Below are 27,534 nucleotides of genomic sequence, written 5' to 3'. Positions count from 1 at the left end.
CAAATGGAATGCCAGGGGATCTGGTGAATGCGTGCCAGGAAGAACTCTCCAGGCGAAAGAGACTGGTTTGAACATTAAATGAAACTTGCTCTACCTAAATAAGCAAGTTTTGCTGTTTAGCTTCTTAAACAGAAAACACTGGTCCCTTTTTTTTTTGTTGTTGTTGTTTAAGATCATTTAGTTATATAGGTTGTGTGATTTCTCTGTGATAAATAGGAAGCTACAAAGGTCTTCTACCTTGAAGTAGGTTGATGGTGAGTAATGAGTGTCAGATGGTTCTCAGAGTTGAGTTTTTTTTTCCTGGTAGCTTTTCTTGCGAATATGCCAAGCATTGAATCTGTTTGTTTTAAAAATATCTGACTGCATCAATTAACATTCTCATTTGTGCTACTTGAAACCTATTTCTCAATAGAATCATGGCATGAATTACACTGTGTAAGAAAAGGAATGAAAAGGATTTGGGAATAACAGATAGTGGTGAAACTGGATGGAGGGAAGATAAAACACACACAATGCGTTCATTGAGCCTTTAGGCTGAAAGGGTTTGTGCACTACTTTTTACTTACTGGTATTTGTGTTTTGTTGGTGAAGCAAAACTAAAAGTTAATTTCAAGATGGTCCACACCCTGAGGTTTATCTAAATAATTTACAGAGTGACCATTCAGGATGGTAGGATTAGCGCATCCGTATCCTGGTGTACTCTGATTGGAATGGCGAGAATACCTGGGAATATGGCAGAACGCAGTGCATCCTCTCAGAGATGTAAAAAATAAAGCCTTCTTTATTCCCATCATTACTCATCCTCGTGAGCCTATCAAAGTGCACAGCACAACTATGTGGAGAGTTGAGAAGTGAGGACAGAAAGGGAAAAGAACACGATGATTTATGGCTTTGATATCTTAAGATGGTACACTGTTGAAATGGCTTATGTATAAAATAAGTTACAACAAAGGTACAAGGGAGAAAAAGTAGTTAAGCTCTTTACATAGACAGAGGCTTTGCATTTTGTAATGGAAAATACAGTTTTGCCGATTTAGTAGAATCTCTTCTCTGAAATAAGCATAGAACATACAGAGTGCGTGCAAGCGAAATGGTTTTTCTGACTCCTTGAACCACTGCTCTTTGTTGGGAAACCTCCAGTAGGTGTTCTTTTCTTCTGGTTACCCACTCCCTTTGTCCACTGTAAATTTTCAGAACGTTTAAAGTCTTCATTGAGAACCAATTTCTAAGAGGAGGTTTTAGCTTCTCGGATTGGACTGGAGCCTGGTATAGGATTATGCCTATAAATTCTTGATTACAAAGCTCAGAGACTTTTTAGTTGATACATATGCAGGACAGATCAAATGTATGTTCGCTCACGTAATTGGGAAACTTCCATGCATATGTTTTTGGCAGGAGGAATAGAAAAATACAGATGTGTGTGGTGGAGTTTTGTTGGTGTGGGCTTTTTTTTTTTTTTTTTTAACCTGACTGGTATCTGTATATTTTTGGTAACAATAATGCAAAATACAAAGCCTAGAATCCTCCAATTCTCTGTGGATTCTTCCTTTTAGAATCCAAGAGCAAAGGTTTTAAGTGCACAAAAAGCAAGTTAATGTTAGCTGGGTTGTGTGTAAGAATGGAGACTTTGAATCCTGGTTTGGTTTTTTGGTTTTTCCTTTTTTTTTTTTTTTTTTTTTTTTTTTTTCCCCCCCCCGCAACAGCAATTGAACAGCATATTACCAAGCATTTTCAAATTGCTTGAACTAGTTCTCTCCAACATCAACAACTGATACTACTGAATTGAAAAAATATAAACACAAAGTGTTTTAAATTATGTTTGGAAGAATTGTGCTATTGAAGTGTTTTAAAGGTGACTTGCAAATACATCCTTATTCATATTTCCACACTTTAATGGAAAGGTCTGTATAATAGTGATGGAGTAAGAGTTTACATGGACTTTTTTCCTTTTTGTGGATTGGAACAGCTCCGATAAGCTGTTCTTCCCAGCAACAAGGAAATGACAGAGATGGGATGGATGTTTTACACATTCCAGTTAAAGTATTGCTACTGAATGTGCTCATATTCTTTTGTTTCGTTTTTGATTTATTAGAACAGTGAAGCCTCCCCCCCGCCCCCCATGTATATTCAACAGCGTTCTTACTAGGTGTGTTTCTAGTTTCTGTGTGATAATAGCTAATAATTTGATAAAGCTTCTTGTTAGATTCTTCTAATCCTAATGAAGCACTAGAGAATGTAAAATCTGCTGGCAGGTCTAGCGTCTGCAGTGGAGTAATTACGGAGAGTGCTGTTGGTTAAAATGACCAGAGAGCTCTGGGACTAATTGTAAGGAGTGACAGAACAGAGAAGTTTTATTGCTGCAGTTCCCTGAATTATATCGAGCAGCAGCTGCGTCAGCAGATTTCAATTACCATACTACTGCTCCAGTCCCTTGGTGTCATTCTTGTTGGCATCAGAGTTAACTATTGATCTTTTTATTTATAGAAGCATTTTGTGTTGTTTGGCTGCAGAGGTATATCTTCTTGTTTGGAAAAAGCGGAGCTTGCAATAAAGAAATTTCTTTGCAAGGAAATACACTAAAACCATTTAGAAGACCCTACAGATAGGAGCACTAGATGAGATGATGGTCCTACCTTTTGCTTACCTGTGCCTTACAGTACAGTATGTTTTATCTCGGCAGGTTTGTGGCACTATGCCTGTGCTTGCACTGGTATAAAAAGCTCAGAGGGTGTGCAGGGACAAATTATATACTGCTGGCATTTTCAGTCTCTTTTTTTTTTTTTTCTTTTATCTGTACGACTTCTTGTCTTCTGTTTGGGAAGAGTAACTGAAAATAAAGTGCCATCAGTTTGATAGGATCTTGGCAAAACGTAATTGTGGTGTTGCAGTCACCCTTTACTGGCAAATACCTTTTCCAAAGGTTAGGGAAGGCAGAATAACTTAGAAATTTTTCACTTACTAAAAAAAAAAAATGTTACCTCGTTAAATACCACCTGAAGCCCAAGTGCATAAACTCCTCTGGACCTTTTCTGGCTCCCCTCAGGGACGCCACGAGCATCGCTGCTGCACTTTTGGAGCTGGTGTCACGGGGCGGGGGGGCATGAACAGGTACAGAAGGCAGCTTGTGCGAGAGGGGACTGTGAGCTTTAGTCTGAGACTGGATGCCAGAATTGGGAGCAGGAGCGAGGACCCGGGAAGAGGAAAGTAGAAGAGTCGCAGCAGTAGCACTTAGATGGAAATGGAGAGGGTAAAGGAAGGAGCTGAACCTACCCAGGGAAGCACAGACCCTTACTGTGGGGGGGGAGGATGGGCGGTTGGTGTTCTATTTTGTGTTTTGGTTTTGTTTGTGGTTTGGTTTTGTTGTTTTTTTAATGGGACCTGGCTGGTTTTTATTTAAAACAGAAAAAAAAAAAAACAAACCAACCAACAAACCACAAAACAATGTGCATTTCTGTAGGGAGTTATCTGTCCTCCTCTTCTGTGCTGCTTTACCTCCCCAGCTGTGTCACCGCTCCGCAGCGGTGTTTCACATCACGGATTTGCTGACTGAATAATTTGTCTGTGCGCTCTCTAATACGCTTCTGGCAAAATCACCTGGGGCAATTTCAGCCGCTCTGGTAGCCAGCTCATCAGATTTGTGACTGAAGCAGATTAAGAAGCAGATGCGGGAGCTGGTCCAGGACCAGGACTCCGGCAGTGTCACCCTGCAGGAGCGGTAACGGGCAGCTGACGTTGGGGATAGGTGAATGAAGTGGTGTCTTCAGCTCTGCAAACAGCTGTGCTGAATAAAGCTGTTCCTAAAGCCTTGTGCTGCTGTAGCTATACAGTGAAAGGCTCGTGCTGGCACAAGGCTGCTGTATGCCAGTGAATTTTTTGGGAAGATAGGGCTGTGGACAGCCACTGGATGCAGAGAGTTGCTGTGGCTTGGTTCAGGGGCTGGATGGTGGTTGGCATCTGATATCCTCATCTTTACTGTTTGTCCTGATTTTTGGGCGGCACGTAATTTTTGGGGGGCATGTAATTTGTGGATGAAATTGCTGATCTCTTGCAAATGTAGGAATTCACCCCCAACCCCCCCCCCCCCGGTATTGTAATAAAAACCAGTGCTATCGGTAAGGAATTTGAGTGTTGTTTGTGCCCCCCCCCCCCCCCCCCCCCCTTTTAAAATGTATTTTAGAGTAATCCATCACAGAATGAAGGAATTTCAAGGGAGAAAATTGAGGTGCTCTGTTCTGAGATCTCTGTTCTGAGATCACTACTTCAGTAGTCTGTGATAAAAAGCTGTCTCTATTTTATTATTAAGACCATCAGAGTTAAATGGTTTACATTTATTTGACTAATTGCACTCATTCAAGTTTTTAATAATGAAATGCGCTGAGGCTGTGTAACTTGTTAACAGTCATGTCCTTTTCTTTGCTTTGAGCAGTTTTACTCTGGGCACCGATCTCCTCACATTCCATATAGGTTATTGCACCTGGTATGGACTCATGCACGGCATTTAGCAGGGTACGAGCAACAAGATGCACACGAGTTCCTCATTGCTGCGTTAGATGTGCTACACAGACACTGCAAAGGTAAGGCTTGTCCTGAGTCTTCAATCAACAAGGAATATTGGATCAAAAGGAGGTAGAAAAATCTCTTTTTAAATCAAGTGTAGTGTCTTCCAGTACAGCAGTCTTAGTAAATCCCTTTTAAAATGTTTGGTAGACTTAAAGGAAAAGACTTATAAATAAATAAATAAACAAACCATTCCCACAGTCAGAAATTACCTGGAGTTAGAAGCAGACAAGTCTGTACATTGATTTGAATCACCATCGTGTTCTTCTCTTATTGGTTGTGAGTCACGGTCTTTTCTTTTAAATTGCCATTTTAATTCTATTTATACTTGAGGTAGTTAGAACTCTTACTCAGTGTGTCATGGGACTGATGAAAATAACATAGGGGAGGCTATGGCTGTTCTGCTTAAATATTATTCTGCTGTATTTAAGATGCCAAATTGCTTACAGCAATGTGAATAAGAAAAATTAGTATTTGGGTTTGGTATCTTTTATTAGTCTGTGTATAAAAATACATAATTCTACAAAAATACAATTCTATAAAAATATTCAGTGATGTGCTTCTAGAGATGATGTATCTAAGTCCTGAATTGATTTGGTAATATGATACGAAATTATGTATTAGTTAACTGAACTAAATCTGAACTGAGAATTGCCCAATCTCCCAATGTTTGATCTAGCTTGATTCACTTAAGCACAGAAATTTTTCCTGTTCTCGTAAGGGAAAAATAGTAGGGTTAATACTAGCAAAACAAACAAACAAAAATCCTTGGTCACTAAAAATAAGCTTTAAAGCACTCAACTTTCCTCTAGCGCTCTTAGAAAAAGCACTTAGAGGTTAGTTGTTTGGCTTATCAGAGGACTATCAAAGGGAAGGCTGCTTTGAAACATTTTGAAGTCTTGCTTTTATCTTTGAGATAGTCTCACATGGTAGCAGATGTGCTTGTTCAGATTCGTAATAGGTGTCCTCCAAAAGAGCCTTCTCCAAAAGGGGTGCTTCTAAGGAAAGGGGAACAGTTCTTTTGTAATTATTAATCTGTTGTTTGACGATCACTAACTGAAATTCAATAAGCCTAATGAAACTAGTATTGAAGTACTGTAAGGAATAGTCTACCCAAATATCGACATCTCACTTCTTAACACTGAATAAACTTGGCTGCAAACAGAAGTACTTCATGGTTCCTGTAAAGTTTCTGAACCTCTGATCTAACAAATCTTGAAGCTTTTTTCATAATCCATCTTTGATATAAAACGATGTTCGTATTTCTTCTCTACTTCCTGATTAGTTCATGAAGGAGTAGTATTTTCTTCTCAGTATTCTAAAGAAAAAACTTGCACCAGTGAAGGTCCCTGCACTCTTTTCAACCTGATAAAGAATCCGCAAAGATGTTTTTGGTTTGTTTTTGTTAAAGTGCAGTTTGACTTTAAGTGAAGAATCTGTCTTGAGTATTGTCTGGAATTACCAACAAAATGAAGCTTTCTCAACAGTTTCTTTATTCTTGGTTCTGTTTGGCCACTCTGGCCTGAACAAAAATGAAACTGGGATCTGTCCTAAAATTTTGAAAAAATTACATGTTGGACGTTCTTTGGAAAGAGCGTGTGCATACGTGTGGTTTCTCTTACTACCGGTTGGATATCACAGATCTTAAGCACAGACTTATGAATTGGTATCAAGTTTCATAGTGGTTTCAGCCAGCTTGAATGGAATTAAGGTTTTTTGCACTTTTAGTACTGAGCCGTTTTGGGTTATGGCAAAAGTACCATTGACATTCAATACAAGGACTGAAATTCAGGTGTTTAATGGATACCCATAAGTTTGAGCTACTTGCGTGGACATAACTGAGCTGCTGCAGTGCTACTCGTGGGAAGGCATTAGCACCAGATCCTTGACATCTCTCCACCCGGGTTTTTAAATGTCTGTTTCTGAAGAAGTGAACTTTTATTAAGCTACGGTAAATAATCTATTCCACATCAAGGTAATTTAAAAGAACGGGTTGAGCAGTTGTGTGGGAACCAAACCAGTTCATCTAAACCAGAATTTCAAGTATGGTCATGATAAACCGCTTTTGGAATGAACTAGTTTGCTATGTAATGAGGAAGTTTTTCCACTTACATACTTACGTGTGTACACAAGACACATGTGAAATATACATATGTAAAAACATTATTACTACTAGTGAGAAAATGTCCTATAGCTACAGTAAGCAAATAATGCCTCCCCTGCCAATATTAAATACTTATTTTACTGAATCAAAAAGGCATTTAAAGCTTCTAGTCAATAGTAATCAAGTTCTACAATCAACACACAGTGAAGTAAAATAAAGTATGGGGAAAATTTGTCATAAAGCCCTAGCTTTTGGATGTTAGTCATGATCACTAAGGCTTCAGGCACCAAACTAAACAAAAGTGTTCCTTTATGTTAAGAATTGTATAAATATCCAGTGATATTTGTTTGGCTGACATTGGTCATTTATCCCCTTTCCATTCCATTTACTCTGCTTTCTAGGAAGTGTCGTAATGCCAGTCAGAGCAGGCTGTGAATGCTCATTATTGATGACCTGCCTAAATTAGGAAAAGTATATTATTTTGCGTGTTTAAAGATAAGTTTTGTAATACTCCATCCTATGAAAAGGAAAATTAACTACCCTGACATTCGTATATGGGCTGGCCCAGGTAGTTGTTTGGGGTTTTTTTGGTTTGTTTGTTTTTTTTTTTTTTTTTTTTTTTTTAATGCTGGCTGAATATATACTTTGTTTTAGTAGCATCTGTGAAGTTTTGGAAGCCCAGGATACCTGTATGATGACCATGTCTCAGGGGTGACCACGTCTCTCCTTGTGCTGGCACTGTTGTGTTGAGCTGTGGCATCTGTGCAGGGTATATTCTGGATGCTTAACAGGGCTCCTCTGTGCTGCTGGAGTAATATAAAATGCTTCTGAATAAAAAGGAATCTAGCCTGTCATGCCTATGCATCACTGTTTTTCATCCCAACAGCTGGGGAAGGATGGATTAACTGGAAAGCAGCATTTGGGGGGGGGGAAGCTAAGCTATTAATTACTCCTCTTTCTCTACCATTCACCCGAAGTGTGCACAAGGGCACAAGGCTTGTCCTTAAATGCATACTCCAGCAAAAAAGGCAAGAGCTTTCTTGAATCTGAATTCTTTTTCCAACGTTGCCGCTGTAAATGACATTTAAAGCTGTACCTGCATTTAGTGCTATTTTGGTCTCTTGCTGTGGTTTGATACTGCTCAGAGTTCTGCAGTGTCATTCTACATTGGCATTTGTGGTCCTTCTCACCACAGAAGCTTCCAAATGACATTCACGGCTTACTCTACATCAGATATTAGCTTCTGCACCAGAGTAATGCCACCAACAGCCTTGCTGTGTCTGTAATGACCACCTCTTTATTAAAGTCTAACCGTTCACCTGGACTTTGGCATGTATTGCCGTTCATCTTCAAAATGCATGGGTTTTGGTCCGTGAATGCTTTGGATTATAGAAGATGCTGAAATGATCAGACATTGGCTTCTTGCATGTTTTCTTAGGCTCCTCTGTGAAGAGCAAATACAAAGTGTACCCCGCTCTCCTGTGGGATCCTTCAGGAGTTCCAGGGCTCTTCATTTGTAAATAATGGGTATTTCTGCCCAGTCTGTAAAGCATTAGGTCAGCCCTTAGTCAACATGACAGATATATCTTAATTATCAGTGCTCTGGAAGAAATTCAGGGTTCTAATTCTGCAGACTTTCATGTGAGCGAAACACTGTAGTTTACTAACTTTGTTCCAGACATATTCAAACGTGGAGAAACTTAGAGCAGAATCGTTATTTTCTTGGGTGGTGCAAGACTGCAATTCAAAAGTTAATGTTCAGCCCAGGGAAATCACTGGCTGTATTTGTTTTTTTTTTTTTTAATTTTATTTTATTGCAAGAGCAACAACAATCAAGCAGCAGAGAGTGGCAGAGCTGTGTGTCTGTACACAAAGGTTCAAAAAGCAAGATAGAAAAATTGAAGTAATCCTGTATTTTTATCCCAAACTTTATTCAGCCAATGTTATTCAGTTGTCTGACAAAAAAAAGCATAGTACTTGAAAGCTGATTATTCCTCATTGATCTGGTTTTCATGAAGCATTTTGCATTCGTCTTTAACAAGGACGACTACAAAGCAAATTTGAAGCCTGGCGCTAGGTATCATGACAGAAAAAGAATGCTGTGCTGAGATTTGGGAGTGAAACACTATCCTGCTCTGTGAATTCTGCATGATATTCTTAGGAACTGATAAAGCATATGCTTGCGAAACATGTCATCTGCTGTGATCCATAGAAATTAGTGTACACTGCTTTGTCATAAAGAATAACAAGCACGTGTTTGGAACACTGGGGGCCAAAGTAAAGCAGAAAAGTCAACTTTATTGTCTTGTTTTGATAAATGCCCCTTTTAAAATCTGCCAATTTTTAAATTCCTTTTTCTCATTTAAAATACATAATGGTAGTTGAAGGCAAAACTTCTTTATTTCAAAATCAAAAGGGATGTTAAAAAGTAATCTATAGCTGTTCTTACAGTTGTTACTTACAATTTACCTTTAGTAGTGTATTAAATGCGTATGTATTTGAGCACAAGTTAATATGCTTAGTTATTGCACAGATGCCGTAGTATCTTCTGTGCTGTTTTTTTTTTTTTTAAAGAGTTGTATTTAATTTGAATCCAAGCTTCCTGCCACTCTTATAATTGCATTAGCGTATACATTGATGTATTTTCAAGTTTGATTTTAGTCTTGTGCTGACCAATCTCTTACAAGAAGCTGCTGGTTTCCCTTATAGGAATTATGTCCAGCTTTGAAAACAAAATGTATGAAACTAAAACCTGCTTCATAAGACAGAAATGTTGAAGGGAACCTTAACTTGAGCACAACAATCTAGCAGCTTCTAGTTCTCAGCTGCATAATATACCTCCTCTCAGCATCTGTTACATATTGACAAGTGTGAGTAGGTGGTAATCTTACTTTTTTTTTTTTTTCCTCCTCTCCAACCAAATGTCATGGGAAATAATGTTGAGTGGGTAATGCCCTTCTGTTTTGCTGGGAACAAGCTCGCGGGATATTCTTTTGAGGCCCTCTCGTCACTGATCCTAATTGACTTGTATAATTGAAAAGGGAGTATTCGTTCTCTCCCGTAGGTGGAAATGGCTGTCTGTTAAAGGTGTCCAACAGGGATGCTACCTGTGGTCCAGGCAAAATCTCTAGGCACTATTTCTCTGCTTCTGCCCCCTCGAAACGAAAGGGAGGGAGATGATGTTTCAAATGGTGAGATTACAGGGATGTGGCAGTTGCATGTTTTTTCTTTAAAAAGTAAAAGTGAAGTTTTAAAAACACGGATGAAAACCATTAAATTCTTTCTTGAAAATCCACATGTAATCTTTAAATCTGATAAGTGATCTTTTTCCAAAGGTGAAGAATGTCTTGTACAGTCTCTATACTGTATGCTCTATTCGTTAGCTTAGCATAATTGAGACCTTAGAAAGATCTTAAGTTCAGTAAGATTTAGCCAAAATTCCCATCAGGAAATGCCTGAGACTGGGTCTGATAACCCCCAACTCCAACCTCGTACATTTGAAGTCTAATTTTAGAGCGTTTTGTTCAAGAGCCTTTTTAAGGGAACAATATGCTTTTCTTGACAATTGAAACAGGAGTTTCTAAAGTGGGCAGCTGGGGGAGAGCTCTTCTGAGGCATTTAGGATCTAATTAACTGAAGAGGCCTGTTGCAGCTTAGTAGGTATCACCTACTATCATGTCTGCTTTTCCACATTTAGCATCAGATGGAACCTTTGTCAGTTTACATAATATTTTCCAAAAAACTTCTAAAGCTTCACTGGAGAGAGAAAAAAAAAAAAAGTAAAAATCTCCTCCCTTTCTGCTGGAAGACGACTCCAGCTCAAGCACCTTAGACACAAGGAAAGTGGTGGGGTTTTGCCTTGTGCTTTTAATTTCTTTAGTTTTGGGGGTTTTTTTTGACATGCTTGACTAGAAATTAATTATTTTTGAGTAGTAGCTCTGATTTGAGGACTCAGCATCTTGGTATTTAATTTCTGAAACTGAAACACTTCCTAGTAAGTTAAAGATACTAGGAAATCTGGCAAAACTTGATCCTATCCTAGCAGTTTCTGTTGTAGGAGATTGGAAGACATCTTAAGATGTACTTTACAAAATAACTAGCTGGTGCTGTGAAACAGTTTGCGTGTGCATCTCTGTTTACAAAGCAAAACCAATTGCATCTATCCTGCCCAAGGAAAATAAGCAGTGCAGTCTTGGGAATCAAAGAAAAAGTGTATTGCTCCTAATTCACCTATGGGGAATGGAAGGAGTATGCTTTAAAGCTGAGAACCGTGCCAAGAATTTTTTGGTTATTTAATGCTCTGGTTAGTCTAAGAAAGCTGAATTGGCCTAATCTCAGCACTCAAATCATAAAAACGAATTGCTGCGCTCCTGAGACCCACAATGACAGTTTATAGTGCCTAAAAGATGGGTATGCGTTCACTGCGCCCCTAGGGAACTTTGAGGATTGCCGTGTCTCTGAAGAAGCTGGAGGAAGACACAGCACTTATCTTCCCACTTCAGATAAGGACATCTTTAATTTTTTCACTGGTGAAAACTTGAGCGGAAAGTCGGCGTTGATGTTGAAAGGACGGATGCAGACAGCAGGCTGGAGCTTAATGGGTCTTACCAAACCTCCTCCCCTCACTGCTCTGAGAAGTTGACTTGGGATAGAATTAAAAAGTAACGTCTGCTGATGCTTTCTCCTCTGTGTTCATTTAGGAAAGTAATGTGCGATTAAATACTCTGCCTAAGCAGAAATTAGTGCTTCTGTGGTTAAGAGCTGGCCGTTTGTTTAGATACAAACGTGTCATGGTGGCCCTCTAAGTGAAGTTGAAATGGTCTTTTTCATGAATCACCTTGGCAACTGCTTCATCTCAGGAGCTGGTCTTTACACCAAATAGTGCAAAGCAAATCTCTGTAAAGGGAGATAGGGCTATACCCTGAAAAAGGGGTTGCCTGAGAGCTGGTAGGGCTTAAAGCTTCACCTCTACAGGAGGTTTTCTTGTTTTTCTTTAATGTGCAACGTTTTCAGGGTTCCATATTGTCTGTATGAACTTGCAGTATGTTTATAAACTTGTGTTATAAAGAGCTACTGGAGACACAGTCCAAGACAAACCGTTGTTCCCTAGGAGGATTTTTGACTTCTGAGTCTGTGTTTGCATTCCTCCAGGTGATGACAATGGGAAGAAGGCCAACAACCCCAACCACTGTAACTGCATCATAGACCAAATCTTCACAGGCGGACTGCAGTCTGATGTTACCTGTCAAGTCTGCCAGTAAGTAATATTTTTTTTTTTTTAAATTCTGCTACTTTCTGTTAGTTCCTAACTGATTTGAAGCTGTACACCCTCTAGCACAACAGTGAATCTTTTCTTTCTTGAATACCAGTAAAATACCAGCAAAATTCCAGCAAGAGAACTGTTTAACTACATCATCAGCTAAATGCGATCAATTACAAGTTAACTGTCATATCTTAAGATATACCCAAAAAGCTACCTTAAAAACTACCACAGGCTTATGGACATAAAATCCATTACATTTTTTTTAAAGTCCATAGAAATTTTTACTAGTCTGTAAAAGACTGTTCTTTTCCAAGTTCACAAGGAAAAGACTTCCAAGATCTCTTTGGTTTTGAAAGTATGTAATTGTCACTACATTTGAAGAAGATTCTGATATACAATCGTATTTTCCTTCAGTTAGGAGCCTCATGTATCACCAGGAAAGGTTTCAAAGAGGCTGATAATAATATAATCTCAGATACCATCAAGAGAATGTTTTACAAGAGTAAGGAAAAATGTACTTGTTCTACTCTGTGTACTGGAGCAAGTTGACTTCTCTTTCAAGATGTTTGGTGTTGCCATAGTGCAGAAGTCAGAGTTCTTGTTTTTTGTTCTGTCTTGCATTCTTTATAATTACGCACGCAGTCCTGCAGATGGACTGTTGTGCTCTGCTTGTTTGAATCTGCTTTTATTCTCAGTTTCCTGGAGAGATTTGCAGAAGACTTACTGTACGGAAAACATGAAATTTTGTTCTTTGCTTCGTAGAGCCACAGAATCCTTATATGATAATAAAAAGCTTCATGTGTTACAACACAATATTAGCATTGATGAAACTGTAACAAAAGAAGTTTCCTTTTGAAAACTGACAACTCCTGCACAAATGAAGCTGGAGAAAAGGCAGAATATTGTAGGCTTAATGAGATCACAGAGTGAAAGACACTAGTTTTAGAGGAAGAGAGAACTCAAAAATAAGTATAACAAGTACATACAGAAAATGCTTCTAAACCAGGAGCTTTGAGATTTGAGTCAATACAAGTTGAGAAGCTTTTTCCACAGTCTAGCTGTTGGCTTGTCTTCAGCTGTCTTCTAGAGAAATCTGATGGAGAACATACACTACTTCCTTGATGCGGTTATTCTTTGGCCTCTCAAATTTCAAATGCCATAAGAGACGCTAATATGAACAGCAAAGCTTAATTCATTGCACTGCTGTATAGCAAAAGTATTGGGCACTCTCTTTATTGCAGTAGCCTTAAACACCTTCTTCCGTGTTTTGACCAAAGAACCGTGCTTCCGAACTAGTTGGATTGCACGTAGATGTCTTCATTTCTGGTTTATGTTGGTCAGGAGTATAACCACTACCTCTATCTCTGAGTAACCCTGCTTGTTCACTTTGAGTCACAGGGATCCAGTGAGTGGGAGAATATATTAAATGCATATATTTTGCATTTAGTACATCACACACATTTCCTAAAACATATGGCTTTTAAATATTCGGAAAAACAATCATTTGTGGGGAAAACACTGTGGAGCAACTCTATTTTCTGTCATCTTTGAGTGCCCTCTAGGGGTGATGTAGATCCCATAGTTCTTAAAAGTAAGTATCTGGTGTGCACCCTAAAGTGGGAGAGACTGTTGATTTTACTTCCTCTAAACGTGTATTAAACTGCTTTCTTTTTTCTCAGTGGCGTTTCCACAACGATAGACCCATTTTGGGACATCAGTTTGGATTTGCCAGGCTCTTCCACCCCGTTCTGGCCACTGAGTCCAGGGAGTGATGGCAGTGTTGTAAATGGGGAAAGCCATGTATCAGGCACCACCACTCTCACAGACTGCTTGCGAAGGTATGAAATCAGACAAACGCAATTTTGGTGGGGTAAAAAGCATTTGGCTTTGTTCTCTTCTCCAGGTGTCACTGAACAACGGCAGTAAGTGATGCTTTGTCATGGCGTTAGCCCCAAACAGCATTTTTATACACGTTTTAGGTTTTTGCATAAGAGAAAGTGAGAAGGCAAAGAAGGCTCAGAGCAACAGGAGGCCTAACAATAAGCAATCAAAACCAGTTGCCATGCGATGCAGAAAGAAAACAAATTTTACATTGGCTGCTGCCAGGCAATGTGGTTTTAAATGACCAAAACCACTAGTGTCTGTCTCCGTGTTCTTGGTTCTGTCAACTAAGCAAGCGCATAAAAGAGTTCACAATGCATGTAATATTTATCTAAATTGTAACACCAAGCATGAATCTGATTTTGCTCTAAGCAGAGCCGAGGGTCAGCTACTGCCAGCTCGGTTGCGGGGATGGCATTAAGAGTTAAAGGAGTAGAGCTTTCATAAAGAAAAGATAAATCTGTACAGGAAACATAGGCATTGTGGAAACAGGTAACTGGAGAGAATGTCATGCCTTTGTGTACAGTTATCTTGGATCTTTTAGCAGACCTGAAAGTCATTCTCTTGTGGCAAATGAAGATGCTTGACTGAGGAAGAGGTTGCCTGTAGCCTGGGGCAAAGCTAATCCTCCTGAAATAAAAATTTATAGCCTCTGACATCTGATTTCTAACCTTCTTGATACTTTTAAGGTCAATAATTTTAAGAAAACAAGGAAATTGGTACAAATGAGAAATTATTGATGCAGGAATGCATCAAGAGGCAAAACCGGTTGAATTTTGGTGATTTTCTTCAACGTGGGACTTAGTAGAAGTAGAGAGAGAGAGATGATAGGGAAGGAAAAACATCCAGGTTCAAAGATACCCTCAAAGAGTATGGATGTGGGAAGGAAGTTGGACTGTAATGGATAAAGAGGATGGGTCTAGGTTTTTACCCCAAAACTAGCAAGCAGGTTGAATATTAGATTCAAGCAAGGAAGGCATCTAACTTCGTGTCAGCCAGTGTGGCTGTGTAACTTGAAGCTGGCTTGAAGAAGGAAGGATTGAGCAGGAATATGACAAAACCCAGAAAGATGTAGGCATTCCTAACAACAAATTTATAAGCCTTTTTACAGACTTCGGCGGGGGGGGGGTGGGGTGGTGTTAAAATCAAAACAACAAAACCAAAACCAGAGAATGGTAGTACATAGATTAGGTAAAGGGAATCTTAATCAAACAGGAGGGGACACCAGGAGGCTGTGATAATCAATCATTTAATGCTGGAGGCAGCGTTGGCCATAAATAGAGGTAGGCAAGGTAGGGTTAGCGACGAGCTGATACCATGTTGCCCTCACGTGCTTAGTGCGTGCATTAATGTAAAATGTTAAATTACATTTCAAAATATTTCATCTCAAAAATCCTAGTCGTAAAGCAGCCTCTTGGAGATGATTTATTTGCCTTGTAGAAGTCTAAACTTGGAGGAAAAGACTTAGCAGTCCATCCTGCTAGCCTTTTCTGTGCTGACAGTTTCTGAAAAAATGAGAGATATTTTGCTTTAGTGTGTTGTGAGAACATAGAGGTAGTTTATTTTCTCTAAGCAGTTCCCTGTTCTTAATGGTCTCTTCCTATAGCTCCCTTGAGCATTTCTGTCTGAAAATTTTGAAAGACATTTTTCCAGTTGTCAACACTTAAGTTTTCTTGGAAGATATCTATATTTTGAAAGGAACTTTGTGTTTACAGCCCTTTCCATCTCAGAGCTTTGATCCTAGCCCTGGAGGGCTACAAGCTAGAAGTGTCCTGCAGACTAGCGTGCAGCTGAGCGCAGAAGTCATGTCATCTCGCTTCAGAACTTCATATCAATGTTTTTGTTTTTGAAAACAAAAGATCTTTGCTCTCTGTATGAAAATTAGCTGTTCTGTTGCAGGAGATGAACTAACATTTAGCTCCTTTCCCAGGCACTGGTGCGTTTCAGTGCAGTGTTCCCAAGCAGAGCAATGATGAATGTCAGATTTGGATATCTGAACCAGACCACTTTACGTTATTATAGGTGGTGGGGTTTTTTTCAAAATGACACTTAAAAGCCATGAACTCTCTCTTGTAGTGCCAGTGACCCACAAGTAAAGGTAAAATAAGTGTTTTCAGCATGTGTGGAAAATCATCTGATTGTTTTGTGCATCCCTTTGCTTTTTAATATTTTTTCAGGTTTACAAGGCCAGAACATCTAGGAAGCAGTGCCAAAATCAAATGTAGTGGTTGCCATAGCTACCAGGAATCTACCAAACAACTCACTATGAAGAAGTTACCCATTGTGGCCTGTTTTCATCTCAAAGTAAGTTCACAGGGAGCAGACAGCGCAGAGGACGTGTATTCCTCTCCAAGAGGATGAGCTAAATCCCTGGACTTCTGGCTTTTTCTGACTAATGTTTCACGATATAAATTAGTAGAAGGAACAGCTTGCACGCCCAGCTAGATTTTTCTATTAAGGTAGTATTATATTATCTATAATGTAGCTTTGCAGTATATCTGTGGGAACTTAACTACTCAGAATCTAGAAACAAAATGGAAGGCTAGTGCTATACCTGAACCAGCATAGAACCCAATCTCCAATAACATTTACTCATCCCGCGTGGTAAAAAATTTTACCCCACACTTCTACTGGAAGAAAGCCACAGAGGAACTCTGTGTTGAAAGAAAAGCATGAAAAAGTTGTCAGTTGCAATGGAAAAGGCTTCTTGTGTCTTCCCAACTGCGATGTAGTTTTCAACATTTCCAATCCAGGTTATGTCAGATGCAGTGATGGGAGATAATATCATAGTCAGTGCACTCAGACAGCTTAGTCCTGTACAATTTATGTCTTAAATATAAAGAGTGTGGCTGTGGTGCAAAGTAGGCAGCTGTCGCAGAAGGTGGAGGTCATTCTGTGTCAAGAGGCAAAGGGTCCTTGAGAAGTGATGCCCCGGGCCTTTGTAGAAGCAGCCACCATAGTAATTTATCTGCATCTTTGATCTGCTTGAGCTTTTCAGATGCAGAGCTGTAAGGTCTTGAGTGTCTCCTGGGACAGGATGGCAAAGTCCTCTCATTGCTAGGCAGTAACTGTGATCACTGGCCTCAGCCCTTACTATGACCAGTGTTTCAAGAAACTGCTTATCTGACGATGATGATAATGTCACATAAGCTACATAAAGAAAAACAGCATTTTACCTATGACCATGATGACTAGAAACACATTTTAAAACAGCAGCCTATATGCTGTGTACAAGTGAGGGCTTGTATTGCTTTCTCTTTCCGATTGGGGATTGGTGACTTGAAAGAACACACGATCCAGCCTTTTGCTCCAGAGACTTCATTCAGTTGTTCAATTCTTACATGGTTTCTAGGTTCTGAACTTTGGTAAAACGCCTGGGTAACATTAATAGTGTTGGAATTAGACCTTTATCTTGTAGCTGTCATTGCAAAGTGTGTGCTGAACTTTGCTGTAGCATGCAGGCAGTTTTTCTGGTTTACTTTCCAGTAGCGCTCTAAGGTGGGTCAGTACACTCATACGGGAAAATCTAATAATCTGTGTGACTATAGTGTCATGGTCTCACTGAGCAAGTCACGGACTGTATTCAAGAAATTGTTGTAGTTTGGAATTGTTAAATTACATAGCAACTCCGTATCCAGCGTAGCAGCGATTTAAAATTTGTTTTCAAAATCTGGCTTGTACGGAAGCTTGTTAATGAAATGCAGAGTTCTTGACATGAAAACAGAATGCCATAGGAAGGCATGTATTCGTGAGAAAAGATTGATTCTGCTTTCTACTGGAAAAAAGTTGTTACAGGTGGAATGAATTCACTCTTCTGTAATTTACAGACCATTTGGGACAATCATGCCTTCAGATGTTCACCCCCATATACCAGCAGTTCTTCAGTTGCATCTTGAATATTAACCAAGATGACAGGCAATGTTATACGCCAAAGATATTAGCCTGGCTGGAATAGATAGTAGCAAAGTTCCTTTTTAATTCTTTGGCTGTTTGTGGTCTTCCTGAAGACCATTTTTACATGACTGCCTTGAGGTTTCAGGAGTGCTTGGCTGGCTGCTTGGCTTTTGGGGGGAATTTTAGGGGTGTTGGGCTCTTGGTTTTGTTTTATTTTTATTTTTATTAGCAGAGTAGTTGGCAAGATATAGCTAGGTGATTCTGCTCTCAAGGCAGTGTGAATGTGCTCAACCCCTTTTCTAAGCTCAGTTCAGTATTTGTGTTACTCAGAATGACTGAAGATTTTTTTGAAAATAAATTACTTTTCCTAAGTGATTGTGTTGTCCTGTCCATGCAAAATGCAAATTTCATTTCATGTGTTAAAGCAAAAAAGAAACACAAAAGATAAGAATTACAGAAGTACAGAAGTCTCAGCTTTTCACGTCTGGGTCTGTTGCTAGGGAATTGTTGTGGCACCACAATTGGAAAATAATTAACTTGAAGTGTAAATAGAGCAGAATTTCTGAGAAATTGGGAGAGAAGCTGCCTTTAAATAGAAACTCATTCATCTCTTTCTGGTATTTGTTCCTGTTTCCATTTAATGTTCAATTGAGAAGATGAGGAGAGGATGGTGGGTATTGCAGGCTCCATTTGGTGGAGGGACATGTTCCATTTTTTGCCTTAATTTGAATTGGTATTCCTGTGTAGGCTTGACTCCCGTTACTTGAGATGATTGGATGGGTGGATTAAGTGTGTGAATCTGATGGCAAGCCCTCATTGTCCCCAGTTTTGTGTGCTAGTGTAGGCAGCAGGCACATATTTGAATAGTGCGTAGTACAAATGAACACTGGTTTGGGTAAAGGCTGTGTGTGCTCTCTGTTTAATACATTTTTTTTTCTTAATGTCAGTTGGGAATAAGTTTGTATGTATAGATATTAAGGGAAACAATCTAATGCTGTATTTTCTCCCCCCACAAATTGTGGTTTATTGTCCTGGTAGACATGTGTTAGCATTTACACGGGGGTTCCCAGCCCAGACAGTTGGTAGATAAAAATCTGGGTATGTCTCTGGATACTGACTGCTAATATGCTTTCATGTTATTGTTCCTAAGCTTAGGACGTTTATAAAAGACTTAAAACTTAGCCTTTCTCTAAAGAAAAAACCAACTCTTCCACTTTGTCTCCAGCGGTTTGAACACTCAGCCAAACTGAGGCGAAAGATCACTACGTATGTCTCATTTCCGCTGGAGCTGGACATGACACCATTCATGGCTTCCAGGTGTGTACCAAGTTCAAAATCCCCCAAAGACCTGGACAGAACTGTTTACCAGTTCATACATGTGCATCATGAAACATGGAACATCCTTGAATCAAGGTTATAGAACAGTATGTATAATGATACTTCTGCTGTAAGCTTCTCCTTGAAATGTGCATCTTTTTCTGAACTAGTTTTTAGATAAACTATTGAGTTTTGTTGCCGGAAAAGACTTTCTATTTAAACTTTTTTTTATTAATGTGTGTTATGTTTCTGGTTGCATGTTAAATTTATACCCTCGGATCCATCATGCTTTCAAATCTCCGCTTTGGTCCCATCACCTGAGTGCCCACCCACCACTCATCTTGTGTAGTTAGGCAGACTAGACATACCCTAACGCCTAACCTAGTATTTCTGAAGTTATAAAAATCCTTCCTCGTTATTCCTGTACGCATGCAAATCGGGGGGTTTTGTTTTGTGCCTTCAACATCTGTTTGGAGAATGCTGCGAGAAGAAAAAACATAGTCCAGATTAAAATAGGTATTTCTAATTGGTATTTAAACAGAAACAGTAAGACTTCTCCCACCTCCCAGGTTTGCAAAAGACATGACATTTATATAAACATACCTTTATGAAAGCCGTTAACGAGTGTTTGTCAGGTATTCCATTCAAATATACAAGAGGATATTCAGATTTAATTTATATCTGAAGCAATGCAGAAAGCCCCCAAACGTGGTATCTCTTAACACAGGGGCTCTATTTGATGCATAAATTTTACTAGTAATTTCAAGCTTTGCCCAACCCCCTGCCCCCCCCACCCCCCCAAAAAAAGAAAAGTAGATGCTTTTGCCAGCAGAGAAAGGAGAGCCTTAAAGGTCTGTTATAGTGTTATATTAAGAATATATGGTTTATTCCAGTATATTCTGGAGATTTTGAGACTTCCCCATTCCTCTGTGGTGAATTCTCCCTGGATAGAACAGGCTCTGCTGATGAAAGGTATCAAGCATAATGGAATATAGATGGGATAATCAGCAGGCATAACTCGGTAATCTAAATTTCATCGGCTATGAAATCAACAGCATAATCCTATTGCTGCTGTCAAAACACAAAATGAATTTACAAGTCAGAGCCAGGATGATTGACCCATCACAGGATAAAGGATTGAAGTAATTAGATATTTTTCCAGGTTTAAAATACAAATCTTTTCTTAACCCGTTTTTAAGCTTTTTGGTTAGGACATTTGATGTAAACAGATGTGTATTTGCAGCACTGAAGCCTTGACCAGGAGGAGAAATGGTGTTTCTTATGTAGCAGTGCTGTGAGAACAAATAAAGCATCTTTAGCATCCTAATCAGCAGCCCTTCTCCGCTGCTAAGCAGCGTTGTGCTTTTGAATAAGGACCTGGATTCGGCAAACGGGCTGTGTCATGTAAAACCTATTTCCTCGGTTTGGGAAGCCACTGCTGTAAGTGACTGGATTTTTGTGTGTGTGTGTTGCAGTAAAGAGAGCAGAATGAACGGGCAATACCAGCAGCCGACGGATAGTCTAAACAATGATAATAAGTAAGTGGTACATTCCGTGACTCCTATTGTGAAAGGTAGTTGGTTTCTAGAAGGAGATATACTGTCTGCTGTATGTCCTGCAGTGTGAAATGCGTTACCATATTTAACAGCGCTGTAAGTCTGAACTGTTGCAAAATAAGGCTTCTTTCACTACAGTTGCCTACCCTTTCGTGGTTTGGGGGCAGCTGACTTTCAGATCTGAAGGTGGTAACCCCAACAATCGTTCTGTGAGCAAAATTAAAAGCTAAGGTTACAGAATTAAAAGGGATGGGTGTTTCCTTTAAATAATCTGATTTCTCTTGCAATAGGAAAGGGAGTTCCAGAGGACCAAAAGAAAGTTTATAGAACACTGACACCTGAAGTCCCAAGTAGATGACCCCAGTAATTCTGGGGTCTCTTAATCCCAGTATTGATTTCAGCCAAAATAAATGATGGGCTGATATGGGACTTGCTCCGGAATGTAAAGGGGGTTGAGTCCAATATCCATAGCTTTATGGGAATAGAGGTGGTCACACAAACCTTATCTTTTTTTTTTTTTTTTTTTTTTTTTAAAATATGGTTACAACTTTGGATGCTACAGTCACGTGCTGATGTTTATATTTAAATTCTTCAAGGCACTTCATTTGGCACGAAAAGTTTAATGAAGAAACTGGAATCACACAATAGGTAGATTTAAAAACTAGCTAACCAGGTCTTAGTGCAGTTGTCATACAGGCAGATAGCAGGCGGGTGCTATGTGTCGTCCTTCAGTGATTGATTCATAGAATGGTTTAGGGTGGAAGGGACCTTGAAGATCATCTAGTTCCAACCCCTCTGCCATGGACAGGAACACCTCCCACCAGACCACATTGCTCCAAACCCCATCCAACCTGGCCTTGAACACCTCCAGGGATCGGGCAGCCACAGCTTCTCTGGGTAACCCGGGCTAGTGTCTCACCACCCTCAGAGTGAAAAATTTCTTCCTGATATCTAATCTAAATCTCCCCTCTTCCGGTTTGAAGCCATTCCCCCTCATCCTATCATTACATGCCCTTGTAAAAAGTCCCTCCCCCCATTAATTAGATGGATGGTGTTCAACAGTGTTAGCAAAGATCTAAAAGAAAACACAACTGATCACTGTTGAGGTTTGCACATGACTTAAGTTGGAGAAGTTGTTAACAATGAAGAGGATTAGGTAATGAGAGCAGAAGCATCTGAGCTGCTTAATAAACTGGGTGCCGGTAAACAGCTGGGGCAATCCCAGAACCCTCCATCTGGGACTAGAGAGTGGTGCCCATCCCAGTTGGGTTGAAGGACTCCATTAGGAAGAGGGTGACTATATAAATCAGTGGCTCTGTAGACAGTCAACTGAATAGGTGCCTTGTTGCGGCCCCACTGTGCCAAAAGAGCTCTGTGAATTTTGAACGTAAGAAGGGCAATATCAAGTGAGATTAGACAGATTATTTTACCATTGTGCAGCTGTGTTGTGTCCCGGTTTGAGGATACCATTTTAAGAAAGAATTAAAGATTGGAGAACATTTGAAAAAGAGCTGCAAGTATATTTCAGACTAGAAATAAAGTCTTACCTTAGACAAAACAGCCAAGGACTTCAGTCTTCTCCCTTTTTAAGGAGGGGTGGGGCTGGGTTAAGAACAACTTGATTAGTCTATCAGTATCTTTTTTTGGAACAGAGATGTGTTTGCTAGTTCTCAGGCTAGCAGGCAAATGCACAGCAACACCTGAAAGCTGGAAGTTCAGACTGAATATATATTCGGTATTTCAAAATAGGTACAGACTTTCCAGATTAAGGACAATTCATCACTACAGCAATTTATCACTACAAATATTTAAGATTAGCTATATTTAAGATTACCTCCTGCCCCATCCCCATATCTCAAATGCATTTTTCTGGTTCACTAGAGGTAACTATTTCAGGGAAACAGAAGGTCAAACTAGATAACGAGTGGTCCTCTTCAGGAATGCATCAATATTGATCTGTTTGAGAAGAAGAATCTTTGGTAGCCAGTATTGGTAGAGCTGCTGGCTGCAATCAGACTGGAGTGTTGCAGTAATAGCAAGACAGAAAAAGAAAAATGTGGTTCTTTTCCCTGGGCAAGGATGTCCTCCTCCCAGTTAACGTTAAGAGATGCTCAATTGATGGATCAGGTCCTTTACTAGTGCTATATGTGTTTGTGAACACAAGCTTCTGTCTGTCTAAAATGTCATTTTTTTTCCCCTTTTGATCCACATAGTCATTAACTCTTCTCTGTACCAGGTATTCCTTGTTTGCAGTAGTTAATCACCAGGGAACCTTGGAGAGTGGGCACTATACCAGCTTCATCCGGCAGCACAAGGACCAGTGGTTCAAGTGTGATGATGCCATTATCACCAAGGCTAGCATTAAGGATGTGCTAGACAGTGAAGGGTAAGTTGTGAACTGGAAAGGGGAAAGGAAGGGAAACTTTGACCTTTGTTGGGTTTTCCTTACTTTCAGTTGAAAGATCCTTTCATCATAGAGAAAGACTTAATTTCTCTCTTTGAATATTGGATATCTCTCTCTGTATGTATCAGTGCTTCAGAATGTGGCTTTATAATCCTGGATTTGTTGAAGGAAGAGGGGAAGGATGAGGGACATCAGCTGACTCTGCTGTGTCTGTAACTGGTGCTCACGTCCAAACTCTTGCTTGCTAATGGAAGGGACTCTGAAAGCCAAAGTGATACATGATCATCCAGCGTAGGAGCAGTATTTCCCTCCATGGCACAATCCAGTCTTTGCAGAACCTTTGGACTGCTATGACTGTAAAAGATGGGGAAGAAAAGTCGTTAAGAAAATACTGTGAAGCAGAGCAGCAAGGCTGTATGGGAGGCAGGTGTAGAACCTGAGCTGTTTCTTAGCTCATGGCTTTACAGTGTTGTCAGATATTTGCATTAGACGAGCACTGGGGGCGCAGAGCAGTGGTTTGCCAGGGAAGCATCTTGGTGTTGCTCAAATGAGGGAAGCACTGGGGACTGGTATGTGTTTCAAGAATAAGTTCACTTAAAATCTGAAAATCTTGCATGTTCAACTATGGACTTGGTAAGGCAAAGAATAAGCCTTTATTGTCCCTGTTTTAATTATTTGCTGCACATGTTCAGTTTGTAATTTTTTTTAACAAATTTTCCCATTTTTTTCATTTTTTGAACTTCAACCAGGAAGTAAAAAAAAAAAAAAAAAATCTATCCTGTAATATCTGAACTCTAGGGTTAAATGATTTGACAAAGTACCTTCTGCTTTGAGGTCAGCAGCAAAAATGAGTTTGTTCTTCAGTAACAAGTGGCTACCTCCGGCCCTCAGCTGGGGTGTGTCTGTGGGGGAAACTGCCGTAGGCAAGGAGCGGCGGTACGCGACGCAACTGCCCGTCCGCCTCACTAAAGGCTGGGGTGAGCTCTGATCCATTTTCCCTGCTTCAGATAAAGGCTGACACTAAGTAGATCTGCATCCTTTTTTATAAGGGAAGCTCCACGGGGCGTGGGATGGAACAATAATAACTGGATAATAATTGGAAAGTCCCAAAAGTGCTTTGAAGCATTTCAACTTTGAAGCACACTGACAGTGACCCCATCGGTGTGTGGCATGTAAAGAGTATGTAGAGATGAGTCTGCTTCCCTCTGACGTGTAACTGCTGGAGGGCTGGGCTCCGTCACGGAGCAGCACACATAAAGTAATTAAGGACGGGAAGAATTTCATCCTATTGAAACACCAGATTTGAGTACAGATTGAGACATTAGATATTTGAGTTGGATTTGATTGGGACGCGTGAGTTTTCACCCACATGCCTGGTTCTTCCTTTTGCTTCTGTGACAGCAAATGGCAGAGAGTTTGCAATAATCCCGAGTGTCTGATGCTTTGGTAATGTGACTCTGAAGGAACAGTTGCATCTTAAAGCACCTCTGTTGTATTTTTTTGTCATGGTAGTGTTAAATGGATGCTGCCTTGTCTGGGCACCAACCCGGTCCAGTCTTCCGGAGCTTTCAGGTTCTAAGTAGATTGTACAACAAGAAGGTTCGACTGTTTGATGTACAACTGTTCAGTTTCCTGAGTTGCTGGTAAAATTATTTCAGCTGGCTTCCCTCCTCCTCATCCCCAGTTACTGCAGGGAACTGGCATGTCCCTGGAATCGCTTCAAATTGAAAAGAAAAGCAAAATTAGTAGTCCTCATTTTTTACGATCGCATCAATGGAAATACTAATCTGCTGCGACTCATAGCAGAAAGCTGAAACTGTACCTCTGCTTTCTTGCAGATATTTGCTGTTCTATCACAAACAGTTCCTGGAGTATGAATAGCCTTATCCAGCAGCTTGTCAGATATAAACAAGGAAGAAAATAAGCAAGCCTTCTGAATCGACACACAAACCTACCTGAAATGAAAAGACCCATTAAAAAACAACTAGCACTGAGCTGTAACAGGACCTACTTGACACTGACTCAAAGCCTGGCGGAGTAAGAAATGAACAATGTCCAACGCGTATGCGGTCCCGCAAGGACAAAGGGGGAAAAAAACGAGGCTACAGTCAGTCACTTAACAGAGGAAATATAAAATGAAAGGAATGCTCTGGGTGGGGGAAATGGGAGCAGAGGAGTCCGGGCGCTGGTACATCTCCTATGTTCCTCCAACATGTGTGTGGGAAGGCAAGGGTTATACCCTCATCTCCATAAAGCATCTTCTCCATTTGGTGCTTCAGCTCCAACGACCAATCATATAACAGTTAAAATTAAAAATCCAAGCCCATTTTTTTATGCATATGGGTCTGAAAGCAGTAGAGTGGAGGAGGAGGGGATGACACAACTAAAGGACTTTGCAAGTATCTTTTTATTTGTGAATTTTAGTTATTAAATAAATACAGTATGAAACTATTAGGCTCTTTTTTTTCCAACAACCGTAAAAGAAATCCTGGATTGTGGAACTGAAGCTACAGTACTGAGACAGGTTTTCAAGCATGCCTGCTTGCACAGGTAATGTTTAACGCCATCGGACTGCTCATCAAAAGCATCAGCACAGAGTCTTTTCTGTTTGAGCCCTTTTTTGTTTTGTTTTCTATAAATAGCTATTTTCTTAATTTTTTTCCTTTTATTCCCTTTTTTCACGAGAATGAAATTCATAAATGCAACCATCAGTAAAAATGAATGAATTGGCGTGTTTATACTGTAAGAGTGGTCTTGGTTCTTTTTTTAAACCTTGTGAATAAGTTTGAATTTCTCAAAATTGCTTGTTTTGTTGTTGCTGGGTTGGGTTGGGTTTGGTTTTTTTCCCCCTGCTGCCTTCCAAAGGCATATATGTGACACTTGAAAGAACCTCAGTAGTGAAAAATGTACCATCTGTTAGAAACGGTTGCTGCTGGGGGCAGCATCGAGCGATAGATCTGCTGCTATTGAGCACTTCTGCAGTGCACTCGGGTTTTAAGTAAACAACACATTTTCCTGGTATGTGCTAGGCTGGTACTGGGTCCTTGTATCCTCCCACATGTATTAACTCCTCACGTACTCTTCTCCTCCTTGCGGAATCACAGCCTCCGTATCGGTGTCCTTAGCTTGCAGCACTTTGGTGCACCAGCTTGCTCTTGCTTTGTCGCAAACCGCAGGGTGGGTTTTTTTGGTTGTTTTTGGTTGTTTTTTTTTTTTTTTCTTCTCCTTTTCTCCCCCTCCACTGCTGGGGTTTTTAAAGCAGGTCCTGGGCTTGCGGAGATGCCAGCAGTAAGCGCTGGTGTGCTGAGGCTCGCTCTCGGGAGGCTGCGCTGCGGATTGAATTGCAGCCTGGGAGAGAAACCATTCGGAACACGGAGCTGAAACGAGCGAAAATAGCTTTGTTCTCCCTTCCTTATGGAACGTGTGGGGAGCTATGTGTAAGAGTTAGGCACTGTATACACTGCTGTAAGAGCCACACCATTAAACTCTGTCTGTATCCAGACAGCCAGGCTTCGACTTCACCAGTGTGGTTAAAAACATGGCTGAGTCTTACTATTTCAGGTTCTGTGCTCTAGAAATGAGTTACAGGTGTCTAACCTGCCTGAGACAGGTGAAAGCCATCTGATGAACAGAAGAAATAGGAGGAAAATAAGGGAAGTGGGTTGGTTTGTTTTTTAAATGAACGTCTTACACAAGAGCAGCCGAACAAAAGGACGGTGGAATTGCATTTGATTTGTACACAAACTGGAGGAGTATGAGGCAGTTCTGTACATCAAGAGATTCCTGCGACAGCTCGCAAAGGGGGAAGGAAGAAGGAACAACTAACTGGAGCACTTCGAATACCAAACCAGACATAGAAAACGCGCGGTACGGTGCGGGAGGTACCCAGGCAGCCCGCCTTCCGCACAACGGATAGCATACTCCGGTTTCCTAACCTGTCTCTCCCTATCGTCACGCTTGAAATAATTTTCAATTGTAATTGGGTGCTGCAAGACTTAACCTGAGCGTTCTTGTCGCAAATGAGAAATGGCTGGAGAAATGCAGATGAATGGCGCAGGGAAAGGGGGAGGAGGGGGTCCCCCCCTCCCTCCCTCCCTCCCCGGACTGGGCACGGTGTCGTGCAGATGCTCAGCGCGACGCTTTCTGCTACCTTTTAATAATGCAGCAAGCTTGCGGAGGAAGACAAGAAATCAGCCTTTCATTATTCCCAGGGCTGCTGCAGTTGGTCCCCACCTTGTCCCGTTGCTGGAGGAGGAGTGCCACCGCGCGGCGGCTGGGCTGGGAGCGGGGACGCTTTGTGATGCTCAGGGCTGAGCCTTTGGCTGCCGCTTTTTTTCGATGCCGGAACCCAAACAAATGAATTCTGTTTTTTCCACTAGCACGCGCTTGGCCACCGGAGCTAATGCAGTCAGTTTTGTTAATCCTTTAGAAACAAATTGTTTAGGGATGAGGCCAGCCATATAAATCAGCCTTAATGGGTTCCCCCACCCTCTGAGGCTGGTGAAGAGGGCTGTGCTCTGTACCACTGCACCGGCGCAGATGGTTTTCGGTGGGAGAT

General features: G+C 40.5%; 1 protein-coding gene across 2 annotated transcripts in view; it reads left to right on the top strand.

Moving 5' to 3' along the window:
* USP22 (ubiquitin specific peptidase 22) overlaps positions 1 to 25,716 on the top strand; it is a 115,932-nt gene extending 90,216 nt beyond the window's left edge. For both annotated transcript variants that reach the window (XM_082490291.1, XM_082490292.1), the window contains 8 exons: positions 4,427 to 4,574; positions 11,813 to 11,918; positions 13,604 to 13,762; positions 15,983 to 16,109; positions 18,925 to 19,016; positions 20,492 to 20,554; positions 22,809 to 22,958; positions 24,815 to 25,716. In XM_082490291.1, coding sequence (XP_082346417.1) covers positions 4,427 to 4,574; positions 11,813 to 11,918; positions 13,604 to 13,762; positions 15,983 to 16,109; positions 18,925 to 19,016; positions 20,492 to 20,554; positions 22,809 to 22,958; positions 24,815 to 24,857 — 888 coding nt within the window. In that variant the 3' untranslated portion in view covers positions 24,858 to 25,716. The remainder of the gene's footprint in view (positions 1 to 4,426; positions 4,575 to 11,812; positions 11,919 to 13,603; positions 13,763 to 15,982; positions 16,110 to 18,924; positions 19,017 to 20,491; positions 20,555 to 22,808; positions 22,959 to 24,814) is intronic.
* Positions 25,717 to 27,534: the final 1,818 nt, after the last annotated feature.

The sequence above is a fragment of the Vanellus vanellus genome (assembly GCF_965231255.1).
Source record: "Vanellus vanellus genome assembly, chromosome: 14".
Lineage (NCBI taxonomy): Eukaryota > Metazoa > Chordata > Aves > Charadriiformes > Charadriidae > Vanellus > Vanellus vanellus.
The sequence above is the reverse complement of the archived record's forward strand: the minus strand, read 5'-3'. Positions and strand labels throughout refer to the sequence as shown.